Raw genomic sequence first — 18,500 nt, forward strand, 5'->3', positions numbered from 1 at the left:
TTTTTTTTTGGAAATTACCCATACCATTTCTATACACAATATCCCGACCTTTTCAATAGACTACTGATATCAACCCTTGCAAAATGTTATTTCAATTTTGTACAAAAAATTAGTCACATTTTAAATAGCTAAAATAAAGGGGAAGGATCAAAAAACATAAAATGCAAGAAAAAGTAATACAGAAGAATATAAAAAAAAAAAAAAATATAATAATAAAATTATATAATAATAATACCAATTGTTGTGTTACACTAGGTTAATTAACACACGACTAGTAATTCTCTAGTATGCTATTCAAAATGAATAAAACGGAAACAAAAAAGGAATTAATAAGTTATATTTTATCTGAACTTGAAAAATCAAAATTATATATAAATGAAAAAATATCATGTAAAAAAAAATGCGAAGAATATGACAATGTGGGGGAAAGATATCATGAAATACTCGACGCTATTAATAAAAAAATAACCAATTATAATAATTATCTTAAAAAATTAGATAAAAAAAATGAGATAAATGGTGATAGTGATGATAATGATGAAAACAGTTTTGAGAAAAATAAAGCAAAAGGAGATTTTTTTCAAGAATATTTAAAAGAAAAAAATAATGATAAAATACACACAAGTTTAGATATGTATAAATTACAGAAAAAGGCAATTGTAGGATACACAACTAAAGGCAATGCTATAATAATTAACAATGAAAATTTTGATAAAAGTTTTAAAAATTATGATAATATAATAAATGATCAAAAAAAAAAAAATTTTACACAAAGAAATAAATCCATACACAATAACGACAATGATAAGAGAAACAAAAATGACTACCCAAATGACACCAAACTAACAGAAGATGAAGAAGAAAATGAACAAAACTATTTGAGTGAAGAGTCTTGCTCATCATCTAGCATAATTTCATTAAACAGTTTTGTCCAAAAAGAAAAAGTCAAAAGAATAAATAAAAATAGAGAAACATTTGCTAAGCATAAATATAAAGACAACTCTTTTATTACACATCAAATGTATGCATGTAGTGAGTGTTCATCAACATCTTTTGATTGGTACGAAGACCAATATGATAATATTTTTTATTATACTAATATTTTAAATGAATATAAACATTTTAAAAAAGATAAAGATTTTTTGAAGATTATTAAGGGAGATGAAACAGTAACTTACGAAGAAACCGATTGCATAAACCTATGCAATGATAATTCAACGAAAAAATACACAAGCAAAAAAAAAAAAACCATAGATGAAGCAAAGGAAATTGCAGATCATTTTGTTAAAGAAAATTGTATAAAAAATAAATCACCATTTTATAATTATATATATTTTAAATATCAAGACAAAGATAAAAATATATTTTATCCAGTATTTGTAAATACAATAAATGGAAAAAAAAAAATGTGTAACTTAAAAAAAATTAATAAACATAATTCAAAAAATTTACAAGAAAAAGGAATAAATAAATATGAATTAGACACATCTTTATTTAGTTATAAAAATGACCAACATATCCCATCTATAGAAAATGAAACTATTGATAAAAGAGTTAATTTTCAAAATTCGAAAGACTTGAGAAAGCAAGTATTCGACAATGGAGAATTAAACTAGTAATTCTGCTTCAATATTTAATATGCATACTGAATAGGAAATTCTTCAAATGAATAACAAAATAATTAATTTAATCATCTATATTTTTTTCATAATATTTAATATTTTTTTCATAATATTTAATATTTTTTTTTTTTATTCTTATAGTTCAATAGAAAAAATAGTTCATCAGTTGGAAAAACTATATAACCCAGAAAACGATACAATAAAAAAAGTAAACTTTAATGACAAATTTGCAAATTTTATTAAAAAGAATAGGGATTATATTAGTAGAGAAAGGTATTACAATATATGCTATAATTGTATTATAATTCTTAGCAAATACAAAATAAAAAAAAAGTACATTCATATTCTTTGTTTTCCCTTTTTTTAATTTTGAGTAGTATTGCCCTTCAGAAATTATGTGAAACAGAAAAAATTAAGTAAGAAAATAAAATAAAAACAAAAAAATTACTTTTAGAATTTATTTATTTGCACATTCTAATAAAATTTTAATTATATTCAGGTTAAAAGTTAAAATCATAGGAACAAATGGAAAGGAAATTAAAAACAAAAGTTTGGACAATGTTCTTATAAACAAGGTATATTTTATCCTCATTATTGCTACTTTTTAAAAATTTATGTAACATTATTTCTGTTATATAAAAATATGATGGAGAGCATACAGCCGAGTATGTTGTCCAAACATTGGGCTATCATGTAATCCTCTATATATGTAAATAAATAAATATATATATATATATATATGTATTTTTTTTATTCATTCGATTGTATTGGTCTTATTTTATACCTATAGAATAAAACATTTGGAGATCTAGCGAAAAATCTTGGCCACTCTTTTAAGCTTCCTAAAGAAGACATTGAAAATATAAAAATTTTTTTTGATGGAGATTTATGTGATAAGAGTCTTTCATTTGGTAACGAACTATTTAAAATAAAAAAAATATACATAATAATAATAGTATGCCTTAAAAAATACATATATTTATGTGCAATTTCTTTCTTTTAAGATAATGAGGAATTAGGGCTAGAAGATGGATTTCAAATAGATGTTAAATTTCCTTTAGCAAATGTAAAAACCATTTTTTCTTGTGTTTGCATCAAACTATTGGTTATTATATACACTAAACTCCTGCACATTATACAAATATACATATTTTTACCTAATTTTTCACATAGGACCTTAATGGTTCATTAGATGATTCCAGTTTTAGTGAAGACTCTTATGTGTTGTTTTTACCGGATTCTTATGTCATTGATTAAATTGATAATATATTTTTTTGTCATTAATTATATTTATATGTACAACTTTTTAATTTTATTTTTTAAGTTTATAAAAAAATGCTAATTTTATGCATATAAGCATGTACATAAGTAAAAAATAAATACAAAAACATATTTTCCGAATTTTTTTTCATTGAATTTACACATTAAAAATTTTGAATAATATCATCTTAAATGATGTTAACACATATTTATGAAACACACAAAAAAAAATAACAATATTTTCAAACTTTTGAAAATTGTTAAACAAAAAAAATATGAAATTTACAATGATAATAACAGTACAATTGGCTATTTGTCTTATTACGATTATATATCACTGTAAGAAGTATTTAAATAAAATGAAAATAGTTAAAAAAAAATTATAATATTTATATATATATATACTAAACCAATTTAAATGTTTTGGGGGGGAGTCAAAAATCCATTGGGATATTTTGCCATGATTGAAGAAATGATTCATGAAATGTGCTATTTTTTAAATATTTTGAAATTTTTAAAATTCCTATATATGCATATTTACAATTGGCAATATTATGAACATTTTCAGTAAATAAAATATTATCATCTGGTTGTACTTCAGTATATTTTAGCTTGTATTTTTGATCATTTATTTCAATAATAGTATATAATGATGTTTTATTTTTTAATAACTTAACAACCTTTTCCATAACTTCCTTAGGATCAAGATTAACATCTTCTAAAACTAATTTTATTATTTTCTTATTGTTATCAATGTTTTTAATTGTATTTAATTTTTCTAATTTATTTTTGTAATATATATTAAAGTCTCTTAATGATATCATATTATCTTTTTCTACATCTTCATCACTAGAACATATTTGTTCAAATTTATTAGCTTTCTTTAATGATTTATCGTATTCTGATTCTACCATTTTGTTCGTGTTTTTACTACAAATAGATTTTTATATATAGTTATGCGTGTGCATGTATATATGTATGCCACATATATATTATCAAGTATGATAAAGATAAATTTTGTTTTCGTAAGGCGAAACAAATTTACAAATATAAAAAATATATTTGAGGAACGTATTTATTACTACTGCGTCTTACCACATATAATTTAAAAAAATTAAATAAAACAATAGAGTTGTTTTAAAATACAGTTAAAAGAGTTAGCAATTAAAAAAAGTAATTAAATAAAAAAATGCTCAGAATGTGTCTATTCATAAAGTGAGAATATTAATATTCACTTGAATTTGTTACCTAGTTTTTTTTTTTTGCTCTCTTCTATACAAAAGCAGAACGTTTTTTAAGTTTTTTGTAAAACATTGTAATATTTCATGTATGTAGTGCTATTTATTTGGCCATTATGCTTTTAATTAGCTACTTTTATTTTATTTTTATTTTTTCCCACTATTAAATAAAATTTAAAAAAAATTAAACAATAAAATAGATATAAATATAGGAAAAATTAAAAAAGAAAAAATCGCAAACACTTTATTTTATCGCTATCATTTTATCGCTATTATTTTATCGATATTATTTTAGTTTTATACAATTACAATTCTTATATATTTTTTGCTTAAAAATGCACTATTATATATGCCCCTAAAAATACCACCTTTATTTAATAATAATCATATATTAATTTATACCGTTGGCAATATAAAAAAAACGTAAGGGAAATTTCTTCTATATTAATTATATAACATATTTATATGTACTATGTTATTTTATTTATTTTTATTTAATTATTTGCTTCCCCCTTATATAATAGTGTGAACCGTAACCTCAAATTATTTTTTTTTTTTACTACTGTAGGCATATAATATAATGTAGCATCTTCCTTATATTACCCTATGGATAGCCATATATACATTGAAGTTAATTGCCCATAAAAAGTGGTAAAAAACGTATTAATTTTTTTGCGGGTATTTACAAAAATAGGTATATATATTATAGGTATACATATATATACCCTCAGGAAAACATATAATTATATATTCGTAAACGAGCCAAAGTGTATTCCGCAATAATATTATAAAAAAAATAAAAAATAATTTATTTCACACGGAAAGAAACAATACAAAATTATAAGGGCATACAAAGTATATACAAATTTATTATATAATATGCATTATATTTATATGCATAAATTTTATTAAATATTTGAAAATATTATATTCATATAGAAGAATATTTATGTCAAACCACCAAAATAATTAATATGTATATTTATATGATAATAATAAGCACAATTGCTATATGATAGCGAACGAATCCCGCAACTTTTTAATTTTTTTCAAATAATTTATCTTTAAAAAAAATTGGAACTTTATTAACGTTTTATTTTAATTAAATTTATTTTAAGAATAAAAATATATTTAAGAAAAATATAAAAATAAATAGAATAAAAATATTTATATTTATAACCTTAACATTATCATTTTATAAAATAAATAAAACCTTTGAATAATAATGGTAAGATAACTTTTTTTTATAATTACAATTTTTGCATTTATATATATATTTCTTACATGAGTTATTTGTATTTTTATTTTGGTATAGTTTCCACATTATTTATGCGTGATTATGTAATTTTTTTGTTTTATACCATAACTTATATATGTATATTATATATTATTTATATAAATATATGCAAATTAATTCATGGGGAAAATTGGCTTATCCGTTTAGTGGAAAAATATTTATGTCCATATAATACCGCGGTTTATACCCATTTGCTAAGTTTTTTTTCTCATTTTTATTATACTATTTATTTTTATTAACTTTTTACCCATTGTAAAAGGAATATAAATATGGTTATTTTGTTGCGTATATATATTGCATAGTATGCATATGATCTTTATTTATCACATAAAAATAAGCATATGCAGTTTTTATATTTTCGTACATGCATTCTTGCATACCCACATATGCAAACATTACATAAATTTGTATGAGGGAATACACATATTGCATTCTCTGCATATTATTTTTGGCAGTTTAATATTTTTTTTTTATTTCCCCTAAATATACGTATTATATTGAATGATATAGAGCATGAATATGTTACTTGACCATTTTTATATGATTTTATTTATTTTAATTTGTTCTGTATTTTTCTTATTCTATAGGAGGACGCAAATAAACCCAAAAAGAGAACCTTTCGTACCTTCCACTATAGAGGTATTGAACTTGATAAATTGCTTGAATTAAATCAAGAAGAACTTGTAAAACTTTTACCAGCAAGACAAAGAAGAAAGTTTAGAAGAGGAATTGACAAAAAAGCAAAATCTCTTTTAAAAAAATTAAGAAAAGCAAAAAAAGAATGTGAAGTTGGAGAAAAACCAAAACCTATACCAACCCATTTAAGAAACATGACAATCATACCAGAAATGGTAGGATCAATTGTAGCTGTACATAATGGAAAACAATATACCAATGTTGAAATTAAACCAGAAATGATTGGATATTATTTAGGAGAATTTTCAATTACCTATAAGCACACTAGACATGGAAAACCTGGTATTGGTGCTACACATTCATCTCGTTTTATTCCATTGAAATAAATAATTTATATATACATAAAAAACTGTCTCATTGCTTATGTTTGTAACGAACTTTTGGGTAATATTTAAGAACAATAATAAATACGAATATCAGCATTTTAAATTACCTTATGCCTAAACAGAAAAGATATTGCGAACAAAATATACCTATGCATATGTGCATGGATATATATTTCTATTATGATGCTTATTCTATTTTTTTTATTAAGACGCATATATGTTTTATATATATATATATTAATTATTGAGTTAATGTAATTTTTTTACTTGAATTTTTGAATGCATTCAAATAAATAAAATTAATTTTACATAAAAAAAGGAATATTTTTTCCATTTAATATAAAAACGTATACAAATATAAAGTTATGAAAAATTGAAAATAATTATATAAACAAATATAACAGTGTGAAAGGAAAATGAACAAAAGGAGATGTTCTCTCTGAATTCCTATGCACATAGTAGTATGTATAAAACACATTAGTGATCGTATTGATTCATTAAGTATATAAATATGTCACTTAAAATCATATAAAAATCGTAGAAAATTCCTTTTGATTAGCACATGGTAATATATCTGTGTCTCTTTTTTTTTTGAAACTTAACAAACTTTTTAAGAATGAAAAAAGAGATTCTTCTTCTTGCCAATTTATTTTGTTTGGATCATTATAAAACTCATGAGGTTTGTTAGATTTATCATTGAAATTGTAATGATAAACATTTGAATAATATCTTAAATTATCACATAAATGATTGTTCAGTAAAATTATTTCATAAAAAATATGATTTGCCATATATAACTCTTTTTTGGTTAATGTGTTCATATTCCTCTGATACTTATCTGGTAAACAGCATCCTATACTAAATAAATCATTCTCCATTTTTGTATCTTCACTATCTTTAATTTTCACATTTCCCTCATTTTTTTCGTCGTTGAAATTTTCAAAGTTATTTTTCTTTTTGATAATGCTCAGCTCTGATGCAAATTCATTTTCATCCTTTAGCAACTCGCTATTCGTTTTCATCATTTCAATAATTATATCTTTATCAAAATTTTGTTCTAAATTCTCATAGCAAAAAAAATCGTTTTTTATTACCATGTTCATAAAAACAGATCCAGAAATAAACATAGAATTGTGTAATTCATCTTTAAAATAATTTAATATATCATATACCACACTTAATATATTTATAGAAATGTTAAACGATGTTAAACATCCAACTCGAAGTAACTTTTTTAAAAAGGATAAGACATAATGTACTGGTATCATTTTGTTTTTTATTGATGAATATAATATTTTTAAAAATTTTGTTCCATCATAATAAAAACTTGCGGGTATTATTAATTCATACAATCTCTTGTAGTAATCTGTGTACATACGATCATTTAATTTCGTTTCTATATCGCTTCCTTCATCACTCTCATTTTTTTCATCATTTTCTTCCTCATTTCTTTCATCATTCTCTTCCTCATTTTTTTCATCATTTTCTTCCTCATTTCTTTCATCATTCTCTTCCTCATTTTTTTCATCATTCTCTTCCTCATTTTTTTCATCATTATCTTCCTCATTTTTTTCATCATTTTCTTCCTCATTTTTTTCATCATTTTCTTCCTCATTTTTTTCATCATTTTCTCCCTCACTTTCTTCATTAGCTTTGTCCTCATTATGTTTCACCCGTTTACTTGACCCCGAGTTATCTATTTCATTTTGCACCAAATCACCAACATTCAACTCTGTCAATATATAAAAAATACCGGGGAGAGCCGCCAATGATACATATACATTCGAAGAAGAATAAAAAGAATAATTAAAATAATCAATAAAATAATATGGATTATTAGTATATGGAAAAACAAATAATGGAATAGCTTGTAGTATTTGTAAAATCATAGTTTGCTTATGATTAAAATTTGCTATAAAATCAAACCAACTACATGAATAGAGTCTTGCATATATTTTATTTTCAATATAGAAATTTTTTATAAAAAAATTATTTGTTCTATCTTTTATTTTATTTTCTATTGATTCAATCTTTTTTATTTTTTTTAAATCATTTTTTCCTTCTGAATAATCAGAAAAATCATCAAAAGAGTTTTCATTTTTATAATCTTCAATTAACTTATTATTATTTAAAAATTCTAATTCTGGGTTATTTTCATCATCTGTATCAGATCCATTAGAATCCGATGACGAATGTATTATGATACTATCATCACTATCATATTTATAAAACCTTTTTAGTTCATTTTTATTGCTATAGTTATTCATATCATCATTTTTTTTTTTTTTTTTTTTTTCGTTATCTAAAAACTTATTTTTTCTTTTTCCCCTTAAATTATCATCCTCATCAGAGTTAAAGTCTAAGAATAAATCATCGATTTTTGCTTTTTTCATAAATTCTGATTTTTTGATATGAAAATTTTGTACCTTTTTTCTGGGTTTAATCGAATTTATTAAAACAGTATAAATAAACAAATTTGTGGTACCAGCACATTCCACTTTTTTGGTTTTTGACATGTTCAATTTCCCCTCTACTCCCTTTGATATTTCCTCCTCTTTTGAATTTTCCACTATTGATTTAAGATAAAAATGCTTAAAAACACCCAAGAAAAAATAATTTAAATCAAAATAAAAACATACATAAGATCGACAAATATATTTTATATTTTCTATGTTTATGGTGCCAACTTTTAATAATTTTAAAATAATATTTTTAAACAATTTAATAGGAAATGCATGTTTTGATGATGTTTCTTCTTGACTATTTTTATAACTCATTCTACTACTATTATTTTTTTTGTAGTTAATACCTTGATAATCATTTTTGTAAAGTACATAACCACTTTTATTTATATATTGATTGGCAATATCATTAGTAGAAACTGTATCGTTCCCAATAATATCATCATTATTATGGCTATCAAATTCATCAGCTGAATCTGAAATTATAGATTCGTATATTTTTGCTTCCATTTGTAAACTCCCAAATAACAAGGATAAACCTTTTTTAAAAAAAACTTCATCATTATTCCCTATTAATTGAAAGAGTAGATTTAAAAATTTTTCAAAACATTCATTTAACCATTCTTCATATTTTGTATATGTCTTATTTTTTATCACTAAGATAATATAATCCTTTTTAAAAATTTGTTTTAATTTTATATCATCTTCTTTATTAACTTCATTTTCAGAATATAATAATTTTCTTTTAATTCTTTCGTTATATATTAGTACAAAAAGTTTTGTCAAATTATTTAATATACTTTTTTTACATTTTTCATTTTGCAAATTATTAAACAAATCACAAATCTCCTTTATTATCGTAGCAGACGAATTGGAGTTATTCGAGCAATTGGACTTTTCTCCTTTCTTCATTTTGCTCGTTTGTTTTATTTTGAAAAAATAAATATATAAAAGGTAAAATATTTATCAGTTTAAATTTTTATGTTAAAACATTTTCCTGGAAGTATGAAAAAAATGCAAATAATAGAAAAATTATTTTTTTTCATTTTCCCCACCTTCTGTTGTATTCCGAACTATTTTATATAACAAAATTGTTATTTTGTTCTTTTTAAACAACCTTGCGATTTTTTTATTCGATATTTTATTATATGTTTCTTTTTTACCATAATATTTTATTTATAGCAGCTTTTTTTTATGCCACGTAATTAAGTTCATTTTTAAATTTTGTATTATATATAGGCAGAGATGCGCATATTTTTTTTATTAATTATGAATAAAAAAATTATTATTTTTTTATATTAAAAAAAACTAAAATAGAAATGAAATAAAAATAAATATGAATCACTTGATCTATATACTAGTGATATAATAATGTTGTTTTTTTACCATTTGGATATAATAACTACCACAATTCAAATTATTTTTTACCCCATAAAATGGGTAGACTAAAATATGTTTAATTTTTTAAATTTTCATGAAAAATATTAGTATAAAGGGCAAAAAAAAAATTAACTTGTTTTTTATGATTAAAATAGTGTTTAAAAAAAAAGGGGAATAATTATTATATTTGATAGGTATATATACATATGTTCATAATACATATATATATGCAAACAAAAGTGGTATTTAAATGGCGAAACAAATTAAAATATAATTTTAAGTGTAAAAATCTTTGAAAATTGTACAAAAATATCAAGTCGCATATATATCAAGTAATAAATACATATGCTTTAAAATTGTATTGGAAATATAATAAAAAGAAAAAAAATAATATATAAACATATTATAAGACGAAATAAAATAATTTGATTAATTGATCAAATCTTAGTATCAATGACAATCAAATATATAAAAATAAAATGTGTATAAAGTCAAACTTTACGAATCACCACATAAATATATCATTTTAGTGTGGTAAGTATTTTCAAACTTTAAAAATACTATATTTGTGGGTACTTAAAAGGGTCCTGATTAGTTCATATGTGTTTATATATATTTAGACTGGTGTTCTTACTAAACTTATTTATTCCTAAGTCTCTTTTATATTATGATACTGATTTATGGTTATACCTTTATCAAAAATTCGCTTTCATCTTTACTAATCTTTTTAGAATATTTTTTTTTATTGTTTTGTATGCGATCATGGGAATTTTTTATATCGTCTAAGCACATATTTGCATCAAGTTGTGCCAAATAATCCCCAACATTCCACATAAAACAAAAAGAAAAAAATATCAATGAATAAATTACAGAGCAAAAAATTAATCCAATTTTTTTTTTTTCTACTACAAATTGTAATAATTTTGAAGCTTTATGAATAATAGCAATATGCGGATATCTTAATGTATCTATTAACAAGAATGTTATTAGCATAGACATGATAATATTATTTACAATTAATAATATTAGTGTCGATCTAATTGAAGTAGCATTTTCTGTTATAACTCCCCAACATCCAACCAAACAAATTACAATAATTACTACTCCATAAAACATACACAAAAATACTAAATTGCATGGATTATTATGCTTATATTCAACTGTCCCAAATAATATAATTAGGGCTGAGTATATCAACGGTATTAAATATAAAATAAACGAAGTTACTCTTGTCGATAAACATTTTGATGAACCCATTTTCTGAATTAGCAAATATTACATGTAGACATGTGTGTATATGTCGCTACGTTTATTTCCCTTCGGAGATTTATATTTCCTAATTTATCAATATTTGCGTAAATATATATCTTGAGTTAAGTGCTGCCGTATTCTTCTAGTTATATATTATATCTCACTTTATATATTTTGTATTCGTTTCATAAGAATATAAATGAAAATATTCACCCCTGGTTACAGTGTATATTAGATGTAGGCATATATATATATATCTAAAAATGTAAAGAAAATTCTCAATATAATAAAAATTCTACAGAAAATATGTAAACTAAAAAATAAAAACTTAACGCACACAAAATCTTGAAGCATAGAAATACTAAACACTAAACATTAAAATGGCAATTTTGCAAAACGATAAAATATTTATAATGATAATTTATTTTACTGGAAATTTTCAAGAACAAATCTATATTTTTTAAACGTGTAGAACATAAAAAATGAATAAAATAAAAGAAAAATATTATATGATGTTATCATTCTAATACTATCGTTGTATATAACATTTTCAATATATATAACAAAAGTTATATGAAGGGAAAAATACCCTTGTTTTTTCTTCCTTGTAAAATTTTCTAAAATATATTTGTAAATTGGGGATATTAATGCCTTCTTTTTAAAGGGGAAAATCGTGTATTAGCTAAATTTATTAACATAAACAGGTATACATATATGTATACTTATTTGTTTGCTTCAATGTTTAGGTATTTATGTATTGACAGAAACTCGTTGAAGATGTAATAAAACGAATAATGCCTTTAAAGTCGTGAGAATAATTCATATAACAATAAAACAACAAAATGTTTTCGTAGACATGCAATGTATAGTATTATATTTAACCGTCGAAATTCATATGTGCATCCCCATACATTTTAATATTTTGTAAATATATTTCTAATTATACAATGTTAAATCACAAAAACTAAACTTAAATAAAAAATAATAATAATAAAATTATAATATGAAAAAATAGAATGAAAATCTTTATATAAAATTATGTTTCTATTTTTTTAATTATAAAACTGTACAACCCTTTTTATTGCAATCATTTTTTTTTTTTTTTTTGTGAGACGGGGAAAAATGTTCACCTTTAAAAACATTGTAATTTATATAAAGTTTTTATTTTATACTTATACTTTTGTATAATTTATTATTCATTCCTTGTATTTTTTATCCCCCTGACAGTTATAATTTTACTAAAATATCTGTCTATCCAAGTTGCTGTGATATTTATCAAATGTTTGTGTTTTTTTATTCAATCTTAACTATATATATACCAATGTATATTATTCATATATATGACATAGTTTTAAACATTTAGTTTGTTTTTTCATTTTCGAAAAAATAAAATAAAATTACCAACAGAGTAAATAATTTATAATATCCAATAGCACTGTGTACATTATTCAAAATATATATAGTAAACAATTTCAAAAATGGAAATTTGTTTCTTGCTATTATTTTCTTTCACAATTTCGCTTTTTCTATTATCCTTTTATCTTTTAAACACTAGAATTATAACATGCACTTTAAGTGCACCATACCTTTTGAGGTTGGAGAAGGTTGTCCCTATATAATCTACTTTTATTTGTTATTACATATAAATACGTTGTCAAACATACATAATATTCAAGAATACACATATATACCAATTCCTAAAGAATATTTATTAAAGTTTTTATCCATCTTTTGATATAATTATTAATCTTTGGTATCAATATAGGTCTAAGAGGTGAATGTATAATATTTTAAAGCATGTAAACGCATACAAAAAAAAATATAATAAAATCGATAAAAAAACAATATAATATAAACAAAATAATGATGCAAAACTGTAAAAAAAAAGTGTATTTTACAAGCCTTTTGAGGAAACAACCTTGATACTTATACTCCCCATCTTCAAATTGGGATTTTATATTTTCCTTTGTCAAAGTAAATTAAAAAACTTCGCGCTATCCATCTCATTTAGATCGAAAAATCCAGAATAACTTTTAAAGCTTATCCTTTTCCTGCTTAGACATATATCCCAAATCTTTCATATGAACAAATATATACATATATCAAATATTACATATCATGAAGTTCATCTTCTTTATGCGTTTCAATGACACAATCTGATTTGGGATAACATGTACATAGAAGAATATATTTTTGTTTTAATTGCTCATCGTCTAGATAGCTTTGTTCTTCATTATCAACTTCTCCTTCAATTAATTTTGCTGCACATGTAGAACAACTGCCACCTCTGCAGCTATAAGGCAATTCGACATTTTGCCTTTCACTGGCGTCTAATATATATTCATCTTCTTCACATTCAATTTTTTTCTCTCCATCATTTGTTCTTAATGTTATATTATAAAACAATTTACCCGGATTAGGAGACCCCGAATATCTTCTCTTATTGATATTGTGGTTACAGCCAATTTCTAAATTAAATTTATTGCTGTTCATAAGAAAAACAGAATGTTTACTACCATTAGCTAAATTATTTATAAGCCGTGCACATATTCGATTTCTCGGGATATTTATAATTAGTTTATTACCATACATATAATTTAAAGGGGGAGGGTTATTATTTAATTTGTATGTATTATTTTGTTTAAAAAAAAAAATATAATATAAAAAAAATAGTACTACTCTCATTATTTTTAAGCTGGCTTATTTGCATAAACAATTTATTATATATGTGTGTATATATACGAAACTTATATGTACATATGGTAGCACATACATATTTATATGTTGTTTGTACTATAACGCCTTTCAAACATATTCCCTTGCACCTATGAAATTGATTAACTTTATGTTTTATCTTTAAACATTTAAAAATATTATCAAAATAGCCACATTAGTTGTATGTTACTATTCACTAGTACAGTAATCTTTGAATTTATCACTAAATATTCACTTTTTAAATTTATTAAGTATTTTCCTTTACAATTATAAAGGTTTCTACTAAACACTCTTCTTTATTTAGTACAGCTACAATTCCCAAGGAAAAATGGCATACATATTTTTTTCGATTCCTCTATTTTGTTTCAATATATATAATTTTTCAGTAATCTAATTTAAAGGATATAAATTTGAAAAAAAAACCCTTTTTATGTGTAAAAATATCCATAAAAACAAATGTATAACCGTGTAATGTATACATTAGTATATTTTGTTTTTTTCTTTATAAGCTTCACCACGAATGCATTAATAGCTTAATCATATATTCATCCTGCTCAGTAATATTATTTATATATAAGGAAACAAATATAAAATATAGTTACGTTCTACATAATTTATTTTTCATTTTATTATAAAAAATGAATGTCAGTTATTTATTGTTTTGTTTGGTTCTTTGCTTTTCTATTCAAAATTTTATTAATGACATAAATTTTGAATATACTATTAAAAAAAAACTTTATTTTTTTTACAATCAATATATGTAAATAATAAAATTAATAATTTTTATATAATGTTTTTAAATTTTATTATTCTTAGAAAAGGTGAAAAATAAAATATGTTAATATGAATATATACACAAGTGTCTCTCTTAATATGCACGGGCATATAAAATTCACAGAAAATTGTAATAGGGCTATAATATACAATTGTTAATCTTCTGTATTTGTATATACAACAATGAAAAGTGGGTGTGCAAAAAATTATCTGCTGAACTATTGATAGAAATGAAAAAAAAAATGAAAACCTTCTTGATCAACAACAATAATAATAGGTATTTAAAGCGTAAACGACATATATGAAAAGAGAAAACATCATATTGTTTTATACAGAATGAAAAAAAAATGGTATACAACACATATATACATACAATAAATAAATATGTATTTAATCGAAAAAAAACAAATTTTGCAAATACAATTAAAAAAATTAATAATCGTTATTACATTATGTTTTAATCAAATAGTGAATTATATATCTATTCCAACATAATACATGTATGTGTTAGTTTATTTTAGTCGATACACATTTATACAACGATATAAATATATGTTAACAAGTAATAATCTTGAATCGTGCTTTAAATTTTGACCTATAACATTGTTAATATTGTGATTCCTAAAAACGATGGGTTATTTGCATAAATCAATATCATTCTTATTATTTTTCATGATTTTTAAAATAACCATAGTTGAAAACATAAAAAATAAATCACTTCTTTATGTAAAAACTTATTATTTTTCTGAGTATCAAAATAATAAGCATTTATTTCCATTTAGACAAAAAAATAATAACAACAATAAATATCCTTCATATTTAACTGATAAAAATAATCAAATATTTAATAATGTTTCTTTAAATAAAAAGACATACGATGAAGCATATGAAATAATTTGTAACGAATTAGAATTGTTAAAGAAAGAAAACAGTGACAATATAAGCCATATTCAAACATTTTTGGGATTTGTAGAAAAATATTATCACGAAATTAAAAAGCATAATTCATGTTCGCCCGAAACATTTTTAAAATTATTTTTAAAATATATTGAAACATTTAAAAAATATAGATATTATTCTTTTCCTAATGTAAATAAATATGATGAAAGCTTATATGAGTGGTCATTAGAATTTTGGTTACCATTAATAGACCAAAAAAATTCTCGATTTTTGGGAACTGATAATATTAAAAAAATTAATAATTGGATAGAACAAGGACACAATGTATTTATATTTAGTAATCATCATATTGAAGCTGATGCAAATATAATAAAATATTATTTCCATATTAACAATGCTGAAAATATATCAAGAAATATGGTATTCATTGGTGGTCATAAAATTAGAGTCGATCCTCTTTCACGTCCGTTTACTGTTTCTGCTAATATATTGTGTATTTATTCAAAAAAATATATTGAATATCCTCCTCATTTAAAAGAAGAAAAAATATTATTCAATCATAAATCACTTAACGCTTTAAAAAATATGTTAAATTTAGGAAAAAATATTATATGGGTGGCACCAAGTGGAGGGAGAGATAGGAAAAGCCAAGATAATGAAATTCAAATTTCCCCATTTGATCCTAAAATCATAAAAACATTTAATATATTTGCAAAAAGGTCAAATATAAAAACTCATTTTGTGGGAATGGCTTTAAACACCTATAATATTTGCCCACCACCAAATACAATTGATGTTGATGAAATTGAAAAAGAAAGATCATGCTCATACTCTCCTATTGGACTAAATTTAGGAGATGATATTTTTGATATTTATCCACAAATGGGCGAAAATGAAATAACAGACAAAATTTATGACTATGTTAATGATCTATATAAGAAGATATAACTATTTTATCAATGTAATTGCATTTATCACATTTATTAATTTTTTTCATTTTTTATGAAGGGAAATGTGCTACAACAAAAAATAATCACACAATTTTTAAAATATCTTTACATGAGTATACATATATTTATATATATCACCATTTTTGGCTTAAATAAAATTGTTTTACCGCTGTTTTAAAAAAGCCATGGTTGGTTTATCTCTTTTTTATTTTATTGTGTTTATTAAATAATTTTTTTTTACAATGAAAAAACAAGACAATTATAAAATAATAAAAAAAATAATAAATAACATAATAAAAAAATAATAAATAACATAATAAAAAAATATTAAATAATATAATAAAAAAATAATATAATATATAAATGAATAAACCTTACAACAGGATAACAAGTTTATCAATATATATGTATTTGTCCTATCGTGTATGTCTTTATATTAATGATCATAATTGTGCAAAATAATTATGTATGTGTAAATAAAACAATAAAATATTTGTATGTCTATTCTCAACATAAAAATTGTTCTACAAGAGAATATTTAATAAAAATGTTATTTATGCATGTTGTAATATATACATATATAAAAATTGGTGCTTCAATTAAATTTTTTTTTTTAAGAACAAAATTGAGTTTTTTTTAAAAATGTTACTGATAAGGTTGTACAAAGCATTCAACTTTTATTTCATACTCATTTAAAGAAAATTGGAAAATATATTAAAAGTTGTTCTTTTCTTTATTTTTTTATGGTTTAATTTGTTATTATGTTATGTTCTTATATTATTTAAAAAAAATAACTATTAATGCATACAATATATATATGTTAAGAATTTTTTTTTTTGGTTAGCCAATTAAATATTTTAAATTCATTAAAATCGAAAACAACATCCAAAAATCAGTGAATATACACCTTTTTAATTTAATTTTTTTTTTTAATTACTATTAAAACAAATTAAAAAAATTGTCTAATCAAATAATAACATTTATTTGAAAAAGTAAATATAATATTACCCCTTTTTGTATATTGTGATAAATTATATTTTTTACAACAAATAAATAGCTATATTTTTTTCATTATTTTTAAACGTCTTTTTTATTTACATGAATATATATTTACATTAACTTCCTATAAATTTGTTTATGCTATTTTTTCTCTTTACACGTATTGATATTGTTTGCTACAAATAATTTGTAAACGAGCTACCTCAAAGAAAAAAAGGAGAGTGAAATACAACTCTAATTAAATTCAGTTAAAAAATATAAATTAACAAAAAGCTGTCTTTGTATTATATCGGTGTAAGATTTGTTTGTGATTTAATTAAATTTTTTTGTTGTAACACCGTATTTTATAGACGAAAATTATGTAAAAATAACCAACATTTATTTTTTATAATTATTGCATTTCATTTTATATATAAATTATTTTTTTTATTAAAACACAGTTAATTATAGATTTTACATAATGCGACATTTATTGTATGCATAGAGTACAGCCCTTGTAATATATTTTTAAAATACTGATGTTTTATAATTTTTTTAATATAATACTATTTTTTACATGTTAATAACTTAATATTGTAATGATATTAACGTTATATTTAATTGATCAAATTTTAACCACAATATTTCGTA

The 18,500-nt window shown here is 22.2% G+C and overlaps 7 protein-coding genes across 7 annotated transcripts; 3 read left to right on the forward strand and 4 right to left on the reverse strand.

The window, feature by feature from the left end:
* Positions 1-287: 287 nt before the first annotated feature.
* On the forward strand, positions 288-2,879 carry PY17X_1417800 (conserved Plasmodium protein, unknown function; the record flags this gene model as incomplete). Its single annotated transcript, XM_022957481.1, has 7 exons — positions 288-1,615; positions 1,764-1,895; positions 2,000-2,038; positions 2,122-2,197; positions 2,413-2,533; positions 2,627-2,688; positions 2,796-2,879. The coding sequence occupies 7 exons, from the start codon at positions 288-290 to the stop codon at positions 2,877-2,879; spliced, it is 1,842 nt and encodes a 613-aa protein (XP_022812867.1).
* Positions 2,880-3,316: 437 nt separating this feature from the next.
* Positions 3,317-3,796, reverse strand: PY17X_1417900 (conserved Plasmodium protein, unknown function; the record flags this gene model as incomplete). Its single annotated transcript, XM_724635.1, has 1 exon — positions 3,317-3,796. The coding sequence occupies one exon, from the start codon at positions 3,794-3,796 to the stop codon at positions 3,317-3,319; it is 480 nt and encodes a 159-aa protein (XP_729728.1).
* Positions 3,797-5,345: 1,549 nt separating this feature from the next.
* On the forward strand, positions 5,346-6,439 carry PY17X_1418000 (40S ribosomal protein S19, putative; the record flags this gene model as incomplete). The annotated part of the gene is made up of 2 exons (XM_022957482.1): positions 5,346-5,348; positions 6,005-6,439. The coding sequence occupies 2 exons, from the start codon at positions 5,346-5,348 to the stop codon at positions 6,437-6,439; spliced, it is 438 nt and encodes a 145-aa protein (XP_022812868.1).
* Positions 6,440-6,963: 524 nt separating this feature from the next.
* On the reverse strand, positions 6,964-9,813 carry PY17X_1418100 (nucleolar complex protein 4, putative; the record flags this gene model as incomplete). Its single annotated transcript, XM_724633.2, has 1 exon — positions 6,964-9,813. One exon carries the CDS (start codon positions 9,811-9,813, stop codon positions 6,964-6,966), a length of 2,850 nt encoding a protein of 949 aa, XP_729726.2.
* Positions 9,814-10,965: 1,152 nt separating this feature from the next.
* On the reverse strand, positions 10,966-11,538 carry PY17X_1418200 (conserved protein, unknown function; the record flags this gene model as incomplete). Its single annotated transcript, XM_022957484.1, has 1 exon — positions 10,966-11,538. The coding sequence occupies one exon, from the start codon at positions 11,536-11,538 to the stop codon at positions 10,966-10,968; it is 573 nt and encodes a 190-aa protein (XP_022812869.1).
* A 2,103-nt stretch (positions 11,539-13,641) lies between these two features.
* PY17X_1418300 (ferredoxin, putative) lies at positions 13,642-14,217 on the reverse strand (the record flags this gene model as incomplete). Its single annotated transcript, XM_718911.1, has 1 exon — positions 13,642-14,217. The coding sequence occupies one exon, from the start codon at positions 14,215-14,217 to the stop codon at positions 13,642-13,644; it is 576 nt and encodes a 191-aa protein (XP_724004.1).
* A 1,434-nt stretch (positions 14,218-15,651) lies between these two features.
* On the forward strand, positions 15,652-16,869 carry PY17X_1418400 (glycerol-3-phosphate 1-O-acyltransferase; the record flags this gene model as incomplete). Its single annotated transcript, XM_022957485.1, has 1 exon — positions 15,652-16,869. The coding sequence occupies one exon, from the start codon at positions 15,652-15,654 to the stop codon at positions 16,867-16,869; it is 1,218 nt and encodes a 405-aa protein (XP_022812870.1).
* Positions 16,870-18,500: the final 1,631 nt, after the last annotated feature.

The sequence above is a fragment of the Plasmodium yoelii genome, assembly GCF_900002385.2.
Source record: "Plasmodium yoelii strain 17X genome assembly, chromosome: 14".
Classification (NCBI taxonomy): Eukaryota; Apicomplexa; class Aconoidasida; order Haemosporida; family Plasmodiidae; genus Plasmodium; species Plasmodium yoelii.